We start from the raw sequence: 20,049 nt of genomic DNA, 5'->3' as shown, positions 1-20,049 counted from the left end.
CAGGCTTACTAGTTACAAGGGAGCTGTCTCAGGGGTTTGGACGAAATGCATATAAAAGTTGATATGTTAATGGAGAGGCTTGGTTTCAGAACTCTGACTTGGCACAGCAAGGAGGGCACAGGACCTGCCGCAGGGCTAGAGGGACTCGGCACCCTTCTGGCCACAGGGGAATGTGTTCTAAATCAGCTTCCAGGACAGCTGGCTTAGGGCTCTTGAGAAAGAACTTCCCTGCACGTCTGCCTGACAACTTGCTGTTATCTGCAGCTGCCACAGCCATCAAGGCACATGCATAAGGAGGAAGGTGAAAAAAGAGGGCTCTTCTTGGTCACAGTTATTTAAAGAGGGCCCATCAGATCTCAGCCACTTCATTTTATACCATCAGCACTTTTGCTCCAGGAGGTCTTGTCAGAGGGGTACCTTCTTTTCTTCCAAAGTGCTCAAGTCTCCCTTTCAGACAAGCCACACGGGACAATTCTGGGCTACAAGTGCTTCATCTTCATCTGCCCCTTAGTACCAGTGTCTCATATATATGGCCATCTTTGGGTGGTTGTGGTTTTACCATCTTTACATTCTTTTACCTTTTTGAACTGGCAGAACTGAGCTTCTCCGTTGTTACAGCTTGCACCCAGCACTAGTGTCTTAGGCTGAAAAGGTTTTAAGGTAACATATGTAGGTAGCTGTTTTTCTTGCCTGTTCAGGAGACATCATCTGAATCTGACCAGTTTTCCTTTTTCTGTTTAACTTCTCTGCTCATAAATGATAGACTTTCTTACAAAGCCAGGTTTCTTCTCTCTGCGTTCTTTGTAGTTTGCTGGTGTCACCAACCTGTCCCGGTGTCAAGCAGGGAGTCCTGAATGCAGGCTTATTTCTGCCACATGCTATCACTCACATCACCCGTTTCTCCCATGCAGCCTTAAAGAGGTGCAGACTCAACACCATACCATTTTGCTCAGTTTCATGCTGAGGATTTAAATTCATCTTGCCTCTGTGGATCACAATATTGCCTTTATTTGAAAAGTATAGAATATAAAAAATGAAAGCAAATGTTGCTTTAGACTTTGGTCTCTCAGTGTAAAATTAGGCCCCTTTTCTATTGTCACTATTATCTTATGCTTCTTTAGAATCTTATTAAGACCAACAAGATAAATGAAGTGCGTTTTTATAGCACTAGCTCTCATGTTTGTTCCCTGGTCCCTGGTGACGCTGGGTGGTTAAGAAAAAAAAAAAAATCATGCCACTGTGTTGAAGTTGGTGCCAAAGGAAACTAGACGACTATTTGGTGCCCAGGAGCTGCTGCTGCCCAGAACTTTATCTTGTCCTATTTATATATTCACAAAGCAAAGTCTGATTTAGAGCAAGCCTCGCAACATTAGCGTTTTCTTTCTTCAAAGCTTGTGTCTCAGAGTTTTTATACCATTTTTCTCATGAGGGCCTGAGACAATGGAAACAGAAATTAACTTCACCATTAGTCAGTGGCTAAAAGAATACAAAAAGCAAGGGCATTTGAAAAGTAAATTCAAATGCATTATTAAATATTCTAATTTGGATTACAAAGATAAATGCCAAATGATCTTAAATCCCTGGAAAGATTCCTTTAAGCCTAAAAAGAGAATGATAAAATAAGGTGTCCAGGAAGACTGCTTGAATCATTTAATGGGAAATATCAAGAAAAAGGCAGATTGCATTGAGAGAGTAGGGTTCTGTAGTTATGATGAAAGACTTGTTAAAATATACACACACAGATTTTCAATTCGTAAGAATGCATTTAACTTTAGAAAATGTAACTCATAAAAAGCTGCTGTTTCAAACCTACAAATTAAGAACTTTCAATGGAATATGCAGATCACGGGCTGGCAAAAATGGTTTGCACTCAACCACTAACCTACAGGTTGGGAGTTTGAACTGACCCAGCAGTATCGTGGGGAAAAACATACTTGGCAGTCTGCTCCCATAAAGATTAAGGCTAAGAAAAAGCCATATGGAGTAGTAGTTATACTTTGTAAGAGATCACCATGAGTCTGAATTGACTTGATGGCAGTGAGTTTGGTTTTGGCTATGGAATATAGCTTTTCCAAGATTGTAGCTAATACATACTAGATGGGTTCATAGTTACAAATATTTATGATTAGCCCTCTTTACTATTGTTATATTAATGAAAAAGGAGCTGTGGTGGCACAGTGGGAAAGTAACAGGGGTAACATTTTATTCAAATAGAGGACACTGGGAGGTGATTCCTTTTTTACCCCTTAACTTCTCATACATTGATATTATGAGTAGTATTTGCATGACATTAACATAATTGTCAAATTTTTTTAAATGATCTACTTCAGTAGGCACAGTACAAAGTCAAGAAATGAAACGGTATGGAACTATACATATTACCTAAATACATGTATTTTATCATTTGTTATTTTTTCCTTAGAGAAATTGAATATCCACCCAATATTGATGATTTTATATGCATTATTTGAATTATGAATGGCTAAAATCCACACTGGGAGCTTTGGTAGCATAGTGGTTAAGGCACTTGACTGCTAACCAGAAGGCTGGTGGTTCAAACCCACCAGCCACTCCTCGAAGGAAGATGGGGCAAACTACTTCTGTAGTGACACTGCCTCAGAAACCCAAGGAGAGGTCGCTATGACTCGGGTCCGACTTGATGGCATATAACAACAACAACAAAAATCCACACTAAACCATTAGGAAGAACTGCCAATAATGAAGTTTCAGAGTGCAGCCAATCTAGCACCCTAACTTTTCTGACTGGAGAATATATTACTAATAGGTAACATTCAACACAGAGAGTGGTAAAAAATATGGTTTTTTTTTTTTTTACCATTCGATCATTATTATCTATTATAATTTTTACTTACCATGTGTGATGCTAAATACTTCACATTTGAAAAATCACATTTATTCCTGAGATATCCCTGTGAAGCCAGTATGATGTTTTTACCTGGTTTATAGATGAGGAAGCTGTGTGCCCACTATCACCTAGTTAGTGAGTTGTAGAACCAGGACTTGAGTCCAGTTCTGGCTCTTAAGCTTGAGCTCTCAACCACTCCATCATATACTAGAGTGGAAGGTAATGCTGAGTGAAAGTGGAGAAGTCAAACTTGTAGAGGGTAAAAGAAAAGGGGCACAGTGACACTATAACCTCATCACTGCACTCAGGCATCTGGAAGTTCCCAGTCCCACAGTACTGGGTCATCTTGTCAAAATTCTTCATTGTAAAGGTAAGAAACTGAATGAAAGTCAGACTGTGATGCTAATACATAAGTAAAGAGAGAATTGTAGAGTTGGTCCCAGATAGAGGCTGAAGCAAGTGGTGGGCCACACAGAAGCTTTGGGATGTGCTAGAATGTGCATAGAGTTTGGAGTTCCAGATCTTCCAGTTTTTAGTGGAATAATTCATTTCACACCTCAGTGCTAATTCCTTTTCTCTAAAAGAAGAATTGTTGGGAAGATCAAATGAATACTGTATATAAAGGCACATTATAAACTTTTAGAAAAAATGAGACATTGTTTGGGGAATATTGATACAAATTTGCAGTAAGTATTGGCTTAGTTTTAGGAGGATATTCGCTTCCATCCTGGTCCTCTCAGACTTTTCTATGGACTCTAAATAATCCAGAGCAAACGATTCCTGAAATAAAATAATCTGTGACTTAAAAAATACATAGTATTTGCACGTGAAATTAGTGAAATCACAGCTGATGTGCTTCTTGTTCTGAGGCAGGACTCTGTAATAATTAAGAATATGATGTCTAGACCAGACTCCTGAATTTAAGTCCTATTTTTGACACTTATTGATAGTGTAAGTTTGGAAAATGTATCTAATCTTTCTGGGCCTCAGCTTCCTCATCTATTTAAAAAAAAAAACAAAAAAAACCTAAACCAATCCATTGCCATCTAATTGATTCCAACTCATAGAATAGAGCTGCCCCATAGTGTCTCCAAGTCTGTATTCCTTACGGAAGCAGACTGCCACATTTTTATCCCACAGAGTGGCTGATGGGTTTGAAACCCTGACCTTTTGAGTAGCACCCAAACACTTAACCACTGCACCAGCAGGACTCCTTTATCTATAAACCCACCCCCCCAAAAAAGAAAAACCAAACCCACTGCCATCGAGTTGATTCTGACTCATAGTGACCCCCATTGGGTTTCTGAGGTGGTAAATCTTTATGGAAGTTGATTGCCCAGTCTTGCTTCTATGGAGTGGCTGGTGGATTTGAACCACCAACCCACCTTCTGGTTAGCAGTCAGATGCCATAGGCAGTGTGCTACCAGAGCTCCCCTTCATCTATCTACAAGAAGAGGATATTTCTCCCTGCCTAAGAGCATTCTGCAAGTATTAAATAACTACACATATAAAGCCCTCAAAACAGTTCTTGGCACACAGAACCAAATCCATTGCCATGGAGTTGATTCTGACTCCTAGTGACCCTACAGGATAGAGTAGAGCTGCCCTTATAGGGTTGCCAAGGCTGTTATCTTTACAGAAGCAGCCTGCCACATTTTTCTACCATGGCACACGTTAAGCACTCCAAAAAAATATTAGCAGTCAAATAGTATAGATGCATCTTTGAATTGCATGTTGATCTATATTCATGAATTCTGTTTGTGTGAAAATGGACACCATGCATCACATGAGAGGTGGATGAAAGTGAATAAAAATGTCAAATCCCTCCTACTAGAAATACAGCTGAAAGTGAATCTCTACTGAAAAATATTTTAGTGCACCATCATTAACGTTGGTAGCCATTCTTTAAGAAACTAGAAAATTAATCAAATTACTGTAAATCTTTAGCAATCCTACAATTGGAGCCTGCTTAATTAATAAGTTGCACTTGGCATTGAATATGATTATTTGCTCTTGAATTGGAGAAAGACCTAAGAAAGCATTTTCATTTCAAAAGCAAGTCTGGGTTATTGTAAAGTCATGGAGGCATTTGCTCAGAAGCTCACAGGAGATGGGAGGTGGGGGGTGGGGTGGGGTGGGGTGGTGGTGACAGTCTTCTCTTTTCAGGGGAAAGTGGCAGCTTGACATGTTGAGCTTGGAAACGCTAATTGGTGGCTTGGGACCATGTACTATTTTCTGTGGAGATTGTTCCAAATTATTTAACCATTTCTTTCAGACATCATAAGTTAGCCTATTTTGTACATTATTCTGTTGTAGGAAGTTTTCAGATAGGGGAACTGAGAATTGAGGTAGTTTCTCCAATTAAACACTAAATTGGTTTTCTCAAATTTAACGTGCATCAGAATCACCTGCAGGGCTTGTTAAAAAACAGATTGCTGGGCTCCAGCCTTAGAGTTTCTGATCGAGTAGAATGAATGTTTCTGACAAGTTCCCAGGTGATGCAGCTTGTCAGGAGACCACACTTAGAGCCGCTGTGGTAAGTCAAATACAGGAGCTGAGTTGAGTAGAGCTCTGATATAAACTTGCCAGAACCTTTCTGCCCTTTTACCAAGTCAACTACTCAATGAGTCAACTTTTTTCTCATTTAATTAGGTAATATTTGTAGAGTTTAACAGATGCTTGAGAATACTGGGTAATAGGAATTGTTCATATTCAAAATAAAAAGTCTCAAGAATAATCTCTAAATAAGGACCCCTTATTCTTATATTTTTCTTATGTGGATACTATTTATTACACCTGGGTAATTTACATGGAGCAGATTATGCTGGTCAGAGCAGGCAAACTAACTTTGGGGTGCTTAAAGCAAAAGAAAACAAAACACTGCCATCGAGTGAATTCTGACTCATAGTAACCCCCACTGGGTTTCTAAGACTGTCAATCTTTATAGAAGTAGATTGCCTCATCTTCCTCCCGTGGAGCAGCTGGTAGGTTTGAACTACCCACCTTCTGCTTAGCAGCCAAATGCCACCAGAGCTCCTTAGTGTTGATATTGTTACTGTCAGGAGAAAGAAGGTAAAATTCTATTTTCACATGTATGAAAGTTTTTTAAAATTTGCAAACCTTGATTTTGAGCTCCTGTTGCTCTGGAATCGATTCTGACTCATAGTGGGCTTGTAAAGACAGAATAGCACTGCCCCATAGGGTTTCCAAGGCTGTAAATCCTTACAGAAGCCGACGGCCACATTTTTCTCCTGCAAAGCAGCTGGTGGGTTGAAATCACTGACTTTTCAGTTAGCAGCTGAATTCTTGGAGCCACCAGAGCTCCTTGATTTTGAACTGTTGTTGTTGTTGTTATATGCCTCATAGCGACCCCTCCTTGGGTTTCTGAGGCAGTATCAGTACCGATGTAGATTGCCCAACCTTTCTTCCGAGGAGTGGCTGGTGGGTTTGAACCGCCACCCTTCTGGTTAGCAGTCAAGTGCTTTAGGCATTATGCTACTAGATTCCTTAAATAGTTAAATATATTTTTTGAAAATCATCACTGTGTCTCCTTTCTGTTTTTCTTCAAGAAAAGAAATAGTAGGGAATTGATTATGAAAAAAATAGAGACCTCTTGTGGTCATTCATGAAAGTACTTCATAAAACAGAAAGCTAAGCTATTCTGGGAGAGCTCTGGTAGCATAGTGCCTAAGGCACTTGACTGCTAACCAGAAGGCTGGTGATTCAAACCCACTAGCCACTCCTCGGAAGGAAGGTTGGGCAATCCTACTTCCGTAGTGATACTGCCTCGGAAACCCAAGGAGGGGTCGCTATGAGTCGGGGCCGACTCGACGGCAAACAACAAGCCACTCCTCAGAAGGAAGGTTGGGCAATCTACTTCTGTAATGATACTGCCTGGGAAACCCAAGGAGGGGTCGCTATGAGTCGGGTCCGACTCGACGGCACATAACAGCAACAACAAACTATTCTGGTGGTGCAGTACCTAAGGCATTTGACTGCTAACCAGAAGGTTGGCAGTTCAAACCCACCAGCCACTCCATGGAAGGAAGACTGGGCAATCTACTTCTGTAAAGATTTACTGCCTCGGAAACCCAATGGGTTCCCTATGAGTCGGAATGACTTGATGGCAGTGAGTTGGGTTTTGGGTTTTTTTAAACTATTATGATTTGTCAGAAGTTTTCAAAATCTTGTCTCTGTTGATTCCCACCCCCCCATCTATATAAGAATTGTAGGAACTCTGGTGGCACAGTGCTTAAGGAATTTAGCTTCTAACCAAAAGGTCAGTGGTTTGAATCCACCCGCTTCTCCATAGAGATACATGAGGCAGTCAGCTTCAATAAAGATTTACAGCCTTGGAAGCCCTATGGGGCAGTTCTCAAGTCAGAATCCACTTCATAGCAGTGGTGGGGTGGGGAATTACCTAATATCTGTCAAAATAGCTTAGATCAAGAAAAGGATTTTACATAGATTTTAAAAATACATTTTTAAATTCAGCCATAACAATACCATAGGGTAAATTAAAATTTTTTATTGAGGTACAAGACATACAGAAAAGTGCATAAATCATAATTGTCTAGCTCAAGGAATTTTCATAAAGTAGAAGTAGCTGTGTCACCATCACGTATGTATACTTTCATCACCATTTTACAGGTGACACAGACTCAGAAAGGTTATATGGGATTTGTTAAAGATGATGCGTACAATTACTAAGGGTCAAAAAAGGCTCAAAGGAGCCCTGATGGTGCAATGGTTAAGTGCTTGGCTGCTAACTGAAAGACTGGTGGATCAAACCTACCTACTGGTAGGTTTACATCCTCTGTAAAGATTACAGCCAAGGAAATCCTGTGGAGCAGTGCTGCTCTGTCATATGAGTTAAAGTTTACTAGACAGCCCTCAGCAACATGAAAGAAAACTCACAGCTCTGCTCATTGTAAATCTAAAACCAAGCCAGTCTAACCTTCTACCACAATGAATTACACAGGCCAACATTTTTACTTTTATAATGATATTTGTGAGTCTTTTGAAATTCAGGATGCTTCTCTGAGCTCTCACCAAGTTGAAAAGCGCTATGACAAGTACTGCAAGGAGTACAGTAATAGGTAAATGTACCCCAGAGATGGAATTGCACATCCAAGGGAAAGAAGTGCATGACCCCAGAGAAGGAAGTGCATGGCCCCAGAGAAGGAAGTGCATGCCTCAAAAGAAGTTGTGAATGTGGACTCAGAAACCCTAATTTTTTTTCTGGTTATGGATTTAATCATTAATTTACCATAATCTTATTTTTTATTTTTTTGTACCTAAATTGTTACCAAATTTCAAACCCCCAATGAAAATTTAGGTAAGAATACTAATTATTGAGAATATACTCCTAAGCTGTAAAGAAACAACACTCTAGTGGGAAAAAAATCAGTCAAAGAATTTTTATCAATAATGAAGACTGCATTAGAGCATAACTTCTAAAGCACTTGGTTGGTGGAAAGGTGTGGCCTATAGCAGGACTCCTAACTCCATTTTGAGTCTTGACATAAGTTCAGACGGCATTTGAGTTCTTCATGTTACTTCCTGGGTGCTTGCTGATCATTAAACTAGCAATGTGGCAATGCTTAGGCAAGCCCCAGGAGGGGCTCTTTGTCCTCCAAAGAGTGTGGTTGAAATTAGATTAACTAGTATGCAGAAGGAAACTCTGGTGACGTACATAGTGCCTAAGGCGTTTGACTGCTAACCAGAAGGCTGGCAGTTCTAATCCACCAGCTACTCCTTGGAAGGAAGATTGGGCAATCTACTTCTGTAGAGATACCACCTCAGAAACCCAAGGAGGGGTCTCTATGAGACAGAAACAACTTGATGGTAGTGAGTTTTTTTTTGTAGTATTCAGAAAGATGTTCACATAAAAAGAATAAGGAACTTGCATAGGTGTTTACGGAAAGTAGCCAGTCTAATTTAAATTAAAGGTTGGGGGTCCTAGGATTGTCTAGTAACCACTTTGTGGCTATGACTCAAGGTCACATGATCATGACCCAACCAGGTAATGAAAGCCCCAGAACCAACCTTTTAAAACTTGCAATTATGTACATATCACAATCATGGTTCTTTCCCTGCTTCTCTGGTGTGTAGTGCCTAAGGCACTTGATTGCTAGCCAGAAGGCTGGCAATTCAAACCCACCAGCCACTCCTCGGAAGGAAGGTTGGGCAATCTACTTCCGTAGTGATACCACCTCGGAAAGCCAAGGAGGGGTAGCTGTGAGTTGGGTCCGACTCGATGGCACATAATAACAACAACAACAACAACATAGTCCTGCCAGTGACAGTGATGAATTGACCTGCCACCAGTCAGGATCTTATAATGATTTCCTTTGTTCTCTATCTTATACAACAGATACCATGGCTGTGAGTCTGTGGATACCATCAGCCTCTATACTGTGTGCATGCTGTAGGTTTCTCTTATCTGGACGATTGTGTTTTGTTTTGGTCCTGTTCAAAGCTTAGTGAGTTGGATTCGATTCAGTGGCGGTGAGTTTGGTTTTTATTTATTTTTTTTGAAGCTTAATGGAAGGGTCTCTATAGAACATGTTTAAATCCTGTATCTTTTTCCCTAGCACAAGACAAAAGCAATTGATTCCTCAGATGTCTTGCCTTTCAGTTGCTTGAGGTGGATGAATATAAACACAGCTTCTGCTTTTGATCATATCCAAGAACTTAGCATTTTTCAAGTTGCATAAAAGCAGTGCTGAATCTGGATGTGGAGAGTTAGTGTTAACTTTCCATGTCCAGATTCAACCTTAGGTAACATTGTGAAGAACTGAGCTTCACTTTGCCTTTCCTCTCTGCCTTTCCTTCCTTTTCTTTCATTTCACATTCCTCAGGAGGAAAGGGATCTGAAAAGTTGTTGACACTTTGGCATGAAGTTGTGACTCCAACCAAAATATATGTGTGTGTGTGTGTGTATTTAGATTATAGATTCAGATGGGGTCCCTGGGTGGTGCAAATGGTTAAGATGCTCAGCTACTAACCAGAAGGTTGGGGGTTTGAGTCCGTCCAGGGGCATCTTGGAAGAAAGGTCTGACAATGTACTGAAAAATCAGCCATTGAAAATTCAATGGGAGCACAGTTCTACTCTGACACACATGGGATAACCATTGGTTAGAGTCAACTTTTGGCAAATGGTCATAATCTTCCAGATAGAGGACAGTAACGCCTGACCAACCCCAGCTCAAGGTAGGGCTGGAACAGATAAGAGTTTGAAGTTATTTTAAGATCGAGAGTATTGTTCTACTTATATTCTGTATAAGATACACTTTTTAATTGTTTTAATTTTATCTCATAAAATCAGTCAAATCCATTTTAACTTAATTCATTTAGAAATACTTGAATGAATGAAGGACTTCAATAAATATTAACATAAAAGATTGCCAGTTCACAGAGACACACACGATCTGTAGTCCAGATTTGTACATAACAAACTTAGCAATTGAAATGATCTTTTACACAGAGTTTCTGAGTAGTAAACTGAACAGGCTATGAATCATGATGATGATTGGTTATTTTTATTGGTGGTAGTAGTGGTAGCTACCTAGCTTTTTCCCTCCATTAATTCATATGCAGATTTTGGGCATCTTTTTTTTGTATGAAGCACTATTATAGGTCTCCATGGGCTACTAAGATAAACAATACTGGATTTTTGCTTTTAAAAGTCTCAGAGTTTAATGCACAATACTAACTAACTAACTCACTGCCGTTGAGTGGGATCTGACTCATAGTGACTTCTTGGGTTTCCGAGGTGGTATCACTATGGAAGTAGATCACCCAATCTTCCTTCCAAGCAGTGGCTGGTGGGTTTGAACCACCAGCTTTCTGGTTAGCAGTCAGATGCCTCAGGCACTACGCCACAATAAAGACATATAGATAGTAGTTTGACATGGTAGTTTGATAAGTGCTGTAGTAGAAATGTATACACTTACATGTTCTAGTTTTTAAGAGCCTCAAGAAAGTGGCTATATTTCTTTCAGGCTGTCTAAAGCTTGAAAGTCCACAGATTTATCTTTTTGGTAAGACCAGTATAATTTAGTAGAAAATAACACTTGATGAGCATTATTTTCTACTAAGTTATGCTAAAACAATACTTGATTATTTTCTACTAAATATTGAAACATGAAAATATTTACGTTTAGTTAGCTCTGGTAGCGTAGTGCCTAAGGCACTTGACTGCTAACCAGAAGGCTGGTGGTTCAAACCCACCAGCCACTCCTTGGAAGGAAGATGGAGCAATCTACTTCCGTAGTGATACCACCTCGGAAACCCAAGGAGGGGTCGCTATGAGTCGGGTCCGACTTGACGGCACATAACAGCAACAACAACAACCACCAAAAACCAAAACCCAACTCACTGCCGTTGAGTCGATTCTGACTCAGTAGTGACCCCTCCTTGGGTTTCTGAGGTGGTATCTCTACAGAAGTAGATTGATTGCCCAGTATCGCTTCCTAGCTCTAGGATTTCGAGCTAGTCTGTCAGTTACCAAACCTCATTTCCTCAGTGTACAATAGGGATGGTAACTACCTCAGAGGAGCCCTGGTGGCACAGAAGCTAAGCATGTGGCTTGGTCAAACCCACAAGCAGCTTCATAGGAGAAAGATATGGCAGTCTGCTTCTGTAAAGACTTTATAGCCTTGGAAACCCTGTGGGGGTAGTTCTACTCTGTCTTATAATGTCCCAATGACTGAGAATCAACTTGATGCAACGAGTAGCTACCTTACAGGTTATCATGAATATCATATTTGATTGTGAGAGCATATTCTCTCACCTTTAGATGCAAAAGTTCTTGTTATCCTTTTGTTTATAAGGTATTATTGATATTCAACACTATGCAATCAATCATCAATCCCCTCAATGGTTACTAGTTGGTTTTACTGCTGGGAAGATGTGCTAGAGAAAGTGTTTAATAGTGAGCAGATAACCAAACTAAACCCACTACCATCAAGTCAATTCTGACTCATAATGACTATATAGGACAAAGCAGAACTGCCTCATAGGGTTTCCAAGGCTGCAAATCTTTATAGGAGCAGGCTGCCTTATTTTTTCCCTGCAGAATGGCTCATGGATTTGAATCTCCAAACTTTTGGTTAGCAGCCCAATGTGTTAACCACAGTACTACCAGAGCTCCTAGTGGGTAGACAAGAGTACGTATCTACTTTCTTCCTGGGCTTGAAAAGGTAAAATGTTGTGGATATCTGAGAAATGGAGAAGGAAAGAAAACTCATGTTGGTTGGGGCAGGAAAAGGTAACAAGAAACAGTTTTCATTTCTCCTGGAATCCAGATTTCTGGGGTCCATGGAGTTGGATTGACTCACATAAGACATATGCCCATAAAATGTCCTTTTGAACCTTGAGCCTTGAAGAAAAAAATTTTTTTTTAAAGTTACCTTTGAGTCAAATAATGAGTTTGATAAATTAGTAATGCTGTTTTGCCTTGGGGATTGTACTCTTTTGAAGAATTCAGTTGTTTTCGGGAAACGGACTTCAAAGGGCAGACTGGGAGCTATGTTTTAGAGTAAATAAGTAATTTTCATTGTTCTTCAACAATGCTGCATGGAATCCTTCTTGACCATGAATCATTTGTTAGTTCTCTCTTGGCCTTTTTTCTATGGCAGCGCTGGTAAGTTTTGGTATAAGAGTGTCTTGAAGTTCTCCCATCTTCAGAATATTTTGGACTCTAGTTAAAATATTACCCTGATTTGCAAATCATATCTTAAATAAACTTCAATCTGTCTCTCTTAGTAGGCTTAATATGATTTTTTTTTTTTAACAGAACCAACAGCAGATTACTATACAAACTTCCTAGTTCACAAATTTACCCAGAGCCATCTTGATTACCATTATTATTGAAACATTTTATTAAATCCTAAATAATATATAGGAGCTCTAGTGGCATAGTGCCTAAGGCATTTGACTGCTAACCAGAAGGCTGATGGTTCAAACCCACCAGCCACTCCTCGAAAGGAAGATTGTGATGTGCTGGTAAATGTTTACCGACCAACTCTTTTGTAAAAAAAAGACATTATTAGTAATCTTTGCTGATTTCTGTAGTGTAAAAACCTCCCACCATGGGCAATATCAATCTTTTAACATGATACCACTGAACATGGAGTTGGGAGGAAATACATAGTAGCACACTCTTTTTTTAAAATTGTTATTTGGGTGAAAGTTTACAGAGCAAATTCACTTTTCATACAGCAGTTTACATACACGTTGTCTCATGACTTTGACTACAATTTATCCCAATGCAACAGCTCCCCTCTCATTTCCTCCCCATAGTTACTTCTTCCCTGTGTCCTTTCCTCCATGTACTCCTGCCCCCTGAGCTGTCTCCCTGTGCATACACAGCCCTTCTATTTTCCCATGATTGATCTCTCCAAGGAGTGCATCTACTTCAGGTAAATGTTCAACTCATATGCCTGTCTGTTGTTTGACTGGAAGCCACAGGAGTGGGTTCAATTCCAGACCCGAAGGGCAGCTAGGAGCCATAGTCTCAGTGGTTCCATTAGGCTCTATCAGACCAGCAAACCTGGTCCTTTTTTTTTTTTCAAATGATTTTGAGTTTTGTTCCAGATTGTTCTCCCACTCTATCCAGGATCTCCTACATAGATCCCCCTCTGAGTGGTTGACAGTGGTAGCCGGGCACCATCTAGTTCTTTGGGTCTCACAGTCATATAGGCCGAGGATGACATGGTGTACCAGACCAGTCGTTTGGACTAATTGTCTCCATGAATTTTTGGTTTTCTTCATTCTTGTTTGCTCTGGATGAGGAGAGACCCATCATTGCATCTAGATGGCTGCTTGCAAGCTTTCAAGTAGTGTACTCTTATACAGTATTTCCACCATACAAATATAATAGGCATCAATAAACTCAGTATAGATAATAGTAAAGTAGCAAATAATTAGGAAGTGATGAGTTTTGAATATTTATTAGCTTTGTTTAAAAATAATTTATTTAAATGCAAGTTAATTTAGTTGAAATTTTATTAATGTCTGTGTTGAATATTCAGCTTGCAAAAGTCATGGAAATTTAAAAATCTCCTCCTGTGAGATAGTATGAGCCAGCTATGCCACAACATTGGATACATTGATAACTGCATTAGGAATTGCAGAAGGATTTATTGCATTAGCAAGTCTTCTGGGAGGTCTATCTGGATTAGGCGCCTCTCTCTGTGCTCCTATCATAGTCTGCTAGATATCAAAGCAATTGCCACACTGTATTGAAATATCATTTATTTCCCTCTACACTTCAGTTCCCTTAAGCCACTGACTATGGCATTTACCTCAATGTCTTTCTATTTAGCATTACGCCTGGGACAAATAGGCAAAAAAAATGTGCATTTAAAAAAGAAGTTTACCTAGGCCTGGCTCTTTCCCTCCAGGAGCACACAATCTAATGCTATAATACAGAAAGGCGCATAGTTACAGAGTGAATACACAGACAATTTAGTAGAAACTCTGCACAAATGTATGAATGGCTATTACCTTACCTAAAAGTGGCATTTATTGGACTAGAATATAAAAGGGATTATAGATCAGTGAAAGTCAATGTAGCAGTTCTTCTACCCCATCATGAATTTTTTAAAAAACCCAATACCATCATGTTTTCTTATCTCATATGTTTAATGATATTCTTTTAGTGTTCATATATCCATTATAGAAAAATTAGAACATACCAAAGCATATATCATACAAGGTTGATGTATTAGTGAGGATAGGTTACAAGAATTGCATCTGGAAAACAGATGAAAACCAAACCCACTGCCGTTGAGTGAATTCCCACTCATAGCAACCAAATAGGACAGAGTAGAACTGCCCCAGTGGGTTTCCAAGGCTATAAACCTTTATGGAAGCAGATTGTCACATCCTTCTCCTGCAGAATGGCTGGTGGATTCAAACTGCTGACCTACAGCTGAGCACTTTAACTGCTGTGATTCCAGGGCTCTTTGGAAAACAAGTAACAGGAATATAAGTAACAGTGACTTAAACAAGATGCTTCATTTCTCCTTCAAGTGAAAAGTTGGAGGTTTGCTGACTAATTTTGGGTGGTGGCTCTGCTCCTCAGTGTCTTTTGTTGTTACCTACTGTTGAGTTGGCCCCTGACTCATGGCAACCCCATGCGCAACTGAACGAAACACTGCTGGGTCCTTCACCATCCTGTAATCATCTGTGGATCAGAACATTGTGATCTGTTGGACTTTTGCTGGGTATATTGCCAGGCCTTTCTTCCTAGTATGTCTTAGTCTGGAAGCTCTGCTAAAACTCATTAAGCATCATAGCAACAGGCAGGCCTCCACTGACAGATGGGTGGTGGCTGATCACAAGGTGCATTAGCCAGGAATAGAACCTGGATCTCCTGTGAGGAAGGCAAAAATCTTATCACTGAACCACAAATGCCTCTAATCCAGTGTCATTAGGGGCTTGGTTTCCCTCCAGCTCTGGGCTCTGCCATCTATTGGGCATGGTTCCGTTCTCTGTTGGCCAAGTTGGCCTCCATGCCCCTGGCAGCAGGATGGAATACAAGATGAAGAAGAAAAGGCAGGGCTGATTGTCTCATAAGGAAGGTTCTCAGAATGTCCCTGTGCCATGTCTTTACATCTAATTGGCTAGAATATAGTCACAAGGTGACACGTAGCTGCAATGGAGCCTGGGAAATGCAGTCTTTATTCTTAGCAACCACGTGCTCAACTAAAACTCCTATTGTCAGGGAAAAAGAGGAAGAAAGGTTTTTAGGGTCATGTCTAAGAATCTGTAAGTCATTGAGATTTTGGTTCTATTATTTTGGACGTGTCATCAAGAAAGAAGAATCACCAGAAAAAGACATCATGTTTGTTAAAGTAGAGGGTCATTGAAAACTCAGTAAAACAGATTGACAAAATAGTTGCAACAATGGACTCAAATATATTTATCAAAGATCACAGAGAGTGCAGGTTGAGGCAAGGTTTCATTTTGTTAAACGTAAGCTTGCCATGAGTCAGAGTCAACCTGATGGTAGCTAAAACACCACCAAGGATAAAAAGTAGAAAAACTGATAAAGGGTGAAAGAAAAAGAGAAAAAGGTTATGAAAAGAGAGAAGTAAAATGATTTCCATTTCAGAAACGGAGAACACTGAGAAGCAGCAGGCTAGGTAACTTGCTTAAGGTTAATAGGTGAAAACGCAGGACATGAACACAGGTAGATTTGCTCTAAAATTTCTGTGTTTAAGAAATGGGTTGTTTTACATCATCCTTAAACCCAAACCAAACCCACTACCATGGAGTCGGATCTGAGACATAGCGACCTCTCCTTGGGTTTCCGAGAGGGTATCACTACAGAAGTAGATTGCCCAACCTTCCTTCCGAGGAGTGGCTGGTCGGTTTGAACCACTAGCTTTCTGGTTAGCAGTCAAATGCCTTATTAGGCACTACACCACCAGAGGTGGTTTATGAGTTTTTTTTTTTTTGCATGACTCTATAGTAGATGGGGCAATCTACTTCCGTAGTGATACTGCCTTGGAAACCCAAGGAGGGGTCGCTATGAGTCGGGGCCGACTCCACGGCACATAACAACAACAACAACTATAGTAGCACTTGGTAATGACAATTCACAGAGCTTTACCCTGTTTGTCTGTCAACCGGAACTTTTTTTCTGCAAAGGCCCACCCCTCTCCAAGAAGAACCCTATGCATGTTGGGAAATTGTTTTATACCTGATTTACATCCATTCCAAGTCCAAAATCGATAAAAAAAACTTTGCAGTCAACATTATTCGCTTCCTACTTAATGATCAGGGGATCATGTTTTAGATTTTCTTTTTTTTCCTACAACATCTCCAAGGGTCCCTTCTAGGTGACTTCCGGCCTAGGAGACACCTGCGCGTCTTTGCAGACTCGGCTCTCCGCTCTTTCGCCCGAAACTACACTTCCCAGTGGGCTGTTCGTCAGCTTGAATCCTCTGTCTCGGCTCCCGGAGGCATCGCGGAAAGCGTGAGGAGGCTTATGCGGGGCAGTGTGGGTGAGAGAAGTAAAGGGCAGACGATTGAGGCCCACCTGCGCTCACGCACCCCGAAATGGCTCGGAGGCAGGACGAGCAGAGAGGGGGCGGCCCCTTGATGGCGGAAGGCAAGTCCGACGAGGGGATTAAGCTTATTTTGTACCACTGGACGCATTCCTTCAGCTCTCAAAAGGTAAGGGCTGAGACCTCGGCCTGGCTGGCGGCACCAGTCGGGTTTCAGCACCAGGACAGCTCCCCTCCGGGTCCCTCTAGGGGCGCCGACCCACTGGAAGCCCGCCTCCACTGCCCTAACCCCCGTGCTCCCTCGAGGGCTGCAGTGCGCCTCGGTGGGGAGCGAGTGGAGAGCGCAGAACTAGGCTAAGATGGAAGGGCTTGACCCAGTCACTGACTCATGAACTGCGACAGGAAGCATCCCTTTCATTATTTGTGCTGGAGGCCTTGCCTGCAGGGCCTTGGAGAGTGAGACAGAGAGGAAGGGCCTTTGCTTCAACCATATACCGTAATCTGTAGTTCCTTCTTTCAGTCCTTCTTGCTTCCATTCACTTTCTCCAAAAAGGCCCTACGTACTTGTTTTTTCGATTCTAGTCTGAGGGGGACTTCTAATTAAGTTTAGGACACAAAGTGACGGTGGAGCCTAGAGGTGGAGGGGAGCTGTATAATGAGTATATTGTTGTTATGTGCCATCGAGTCCGACCGATTCACAGCGACCCTCCTTGGGTTTCCTAGGCAGTATCACTACGGACGTAGATTGCCCAACCTTCCTTCGGAGGGAGTGGCTGGTGGGTGTGAACTGCCAGCCTTCTGGTTAGCAGTCAAGTGTAATGAATATGGGAAGAATAATGCTGATTACTTATTCTAAACTTTTTAATTTATAAGACTCAAACTCTAGGAATATACCTTACTTGTCAGATCCGACCCATAGCGACTTCTCCTTGGGCTTCCAAGGTGATATCACTATGGAAGTAGATTGCCCAACCTTCTTTCCAAGGAGTGCCTGGTGGGTTTGAACCACCAACCTTCTGGTTAGCAGTCAGATGCCTTAGGCACTATGCTACCAGAGTTCCCAATTCTAGGAATAGGAGTAGTTAAAAAATACTGAAAATATTAAGGCACTGAAAGGACACCTACCAGTGTTCTGGGAAGTCATTTAACTGAAAGCCATTATTGGGTGAAGTAACCAGTGTGAACTCTTTCAGGTGCGCTTGGTAATTGCTGAAAAGGCATTGAAGTGCGAGGAACATGATGTAAGTCTGCCCCTGAGTGAGCACAATGAGCCTTGGTTTATGCGTTTGAACTCAACTGGAGAAGTGCCTGTCCTTATCCACGGGGAAAACATTATTTGTGAGGCCACTCAGATCATTGATTATCTTGAACAGACTTTCCTGGATGGTAATGTTAAGGCTATTTGTGATTTCTTGGATTTAATTTCAACACAAATATATGTATTTTCTTTTCCTCTTCTCTCTTTTTCTTTGTTTCATAATAGTGGTTTAGTGATTAAAAAGCTTTTCCATTTCCATAAGCATACAAATATAAGGCAGGCAAATTAACATAAAATTTGCATAAGCCAGTATAATTCCATTTAAAAGAATTTTATGTTAATGACAAATTTTAATGTTGAAACGTTCCTCTTAAATTCATTCTTAAAAAACTCTTCAGATATGTGGGTTTGTGATGGTGACTCATTAGCCTTGAAGTCAGATTCATAATATTGATTCCAAATGTGCACTATGAAAATCAATTTTACCTAATTTACTAAAACCCAAACCAAACTCACTGCCATAGAGTTGATTTTGAGTCATTGTGACCCCCATTGTATTTCTGAGGCTGTAAATCTTTATGGAAGTAAATTGCCCCATCTTCCTTCTGTGGGGCAGGTGGTGGGTTTGAACCGCTGACCTTCTGGTTAGTAGCCAAATGCTTTATTGACTATGCCACCAGAGCAGTTATCATTTCTCTAAGCAGCTCCACCTTAAAAGCAATAAGATAAAAAGAGGACTAAATTATAAGTAAGGATGAGTAGAATGTTGGTATACTTTGAATTCTTTGTCCTTGTTACTTCTGTATAGTTTTTATATCTTTTCTAAGGAAGTTTAAGGTTTAAATTTATATAGTATGTTTAAATACTAATAATTTTTGACAGGCTGTTATGGGTCAGGCATTTTATAAGTTCTATTCAGTCTTCAAAAGAATCTATCTGAGACAAGCAGAATAGACTAGTCATTCTCATTTTGTAATGAGGAAAGAAAAACAGATTGCCCATCTATCTTATGGCAAAGTAGGGCTGAATGCAAGTCTTTTGTCTACACACCTTCATACTACACTGACTGTCTCCCTTAGTCATTGCCACTTGCACATTCTCTCCCATGTTTCTAATGATGACCCTTTAGGATGAACTGTTGTTGTTGTGTGCTGTCGAGTTGGACCGGACTTATAGTGACTCCTCCTTGGGTTTCGGAGACGGTTATCACTACGCAAGTAGATTGCCTAACCTTCCTTCCGACGAGTGGCTGATGGGTTTGAACCACCAGCCTTCTGGTTAGCAGTCAAGTGCCTTAGGCACTAAACTACCAGAGCTCCTGGATGAACTGTAGCTTCAAGGATTTGCCCCAGATTACACAGTTGATCACTGGAAGAGCTGAGAGCAAAACCTAGGGTTCTGTCTTTCAGCTAGCTACTCCTTAGGGTACATTAACTTTTTCTCTTAGTTCCCATATTATACAGTTAAAGCACTTCAACACTTCTATTCTTGCCCACTGAACTGCAGGCTACTTGAGGGCAGGGACTGAGGAGTGATTACTTTCTCCCCCGGTTTAATTTTGTGCATGGTAAATAGTGGTCATAATAGTTTGATATATGACTGAATGACTGAATGAATAGAATTAAGCTCAAGCCTAGCTAATCATCATGTCCTCACAGTCTTGCAAGAAGATTGATTGCATGGAAATGTAGTTATTCTTCATCTACCACCAGTTGTGTTGATGTTAATTGGGACAGGATGAAGCCAAAATGTAACCCCAAATTGCTGAGAAAAGAAATTACTAAGTCAGAGTTATACATATCTAAAGGAAAATTACAGTATATCTTTAACTGAAAAAGGAAATTACTAAGCCAAATGTGTATGTGTGTGTGTGTGTGTGTATGTAGATATACTACAGTTTT

At 40.6% G+C, this 20,049-nt stretch overlaps 1 protein-coding gene across 1 annotated transcript in view; it reads left to right on the top strand.

Moving 5' to 3' along the window:
• The first annotated feature begins 16,942 nt into the window (after nt 1-16,942).
• The window catches only part of GDAP1 (ganglioside induced differentiation associated protein 1), a 30,703-nt gene continuing 27,596 nt past the window's right edge, over nt 16,943-20,049 (top strand). The window contains exons 1-2 of the mRNA XM_007954627.2: nt 16,943-17,059; nt 18,084-18,276. Coding sequence (XP_007952818.1) covers nt 16,943-17,059; nt 18,084-18,276 — 310 coding nt within the window. The remainder of the gene's footprint in view (nt 17,060-18,083; nt 18,277-20,049) is intronic.

Source organism: Orycteropus afer, unplaced genomic scaffold, assembly GCF_000298275.1.
Source record: "Orycteropus afer afer isolate SDZICR_OR568_19922 unplaced genomic scaffold, OryAfe1.0 scaffold00467, whole genome shotgun sequence".
Taxonomy (NCBI): Eukaryota; Metazoa; Chordata; class Mammalia; order Tubulidentata; family Orycteropodidae; genus Orycteropus; species Orycteropus afer.
The sequence above is the reverse complement of the archived record's forward strand: the minus strand, read 5'-3'. Positions and strand labels throughout refer to the sequence as shown.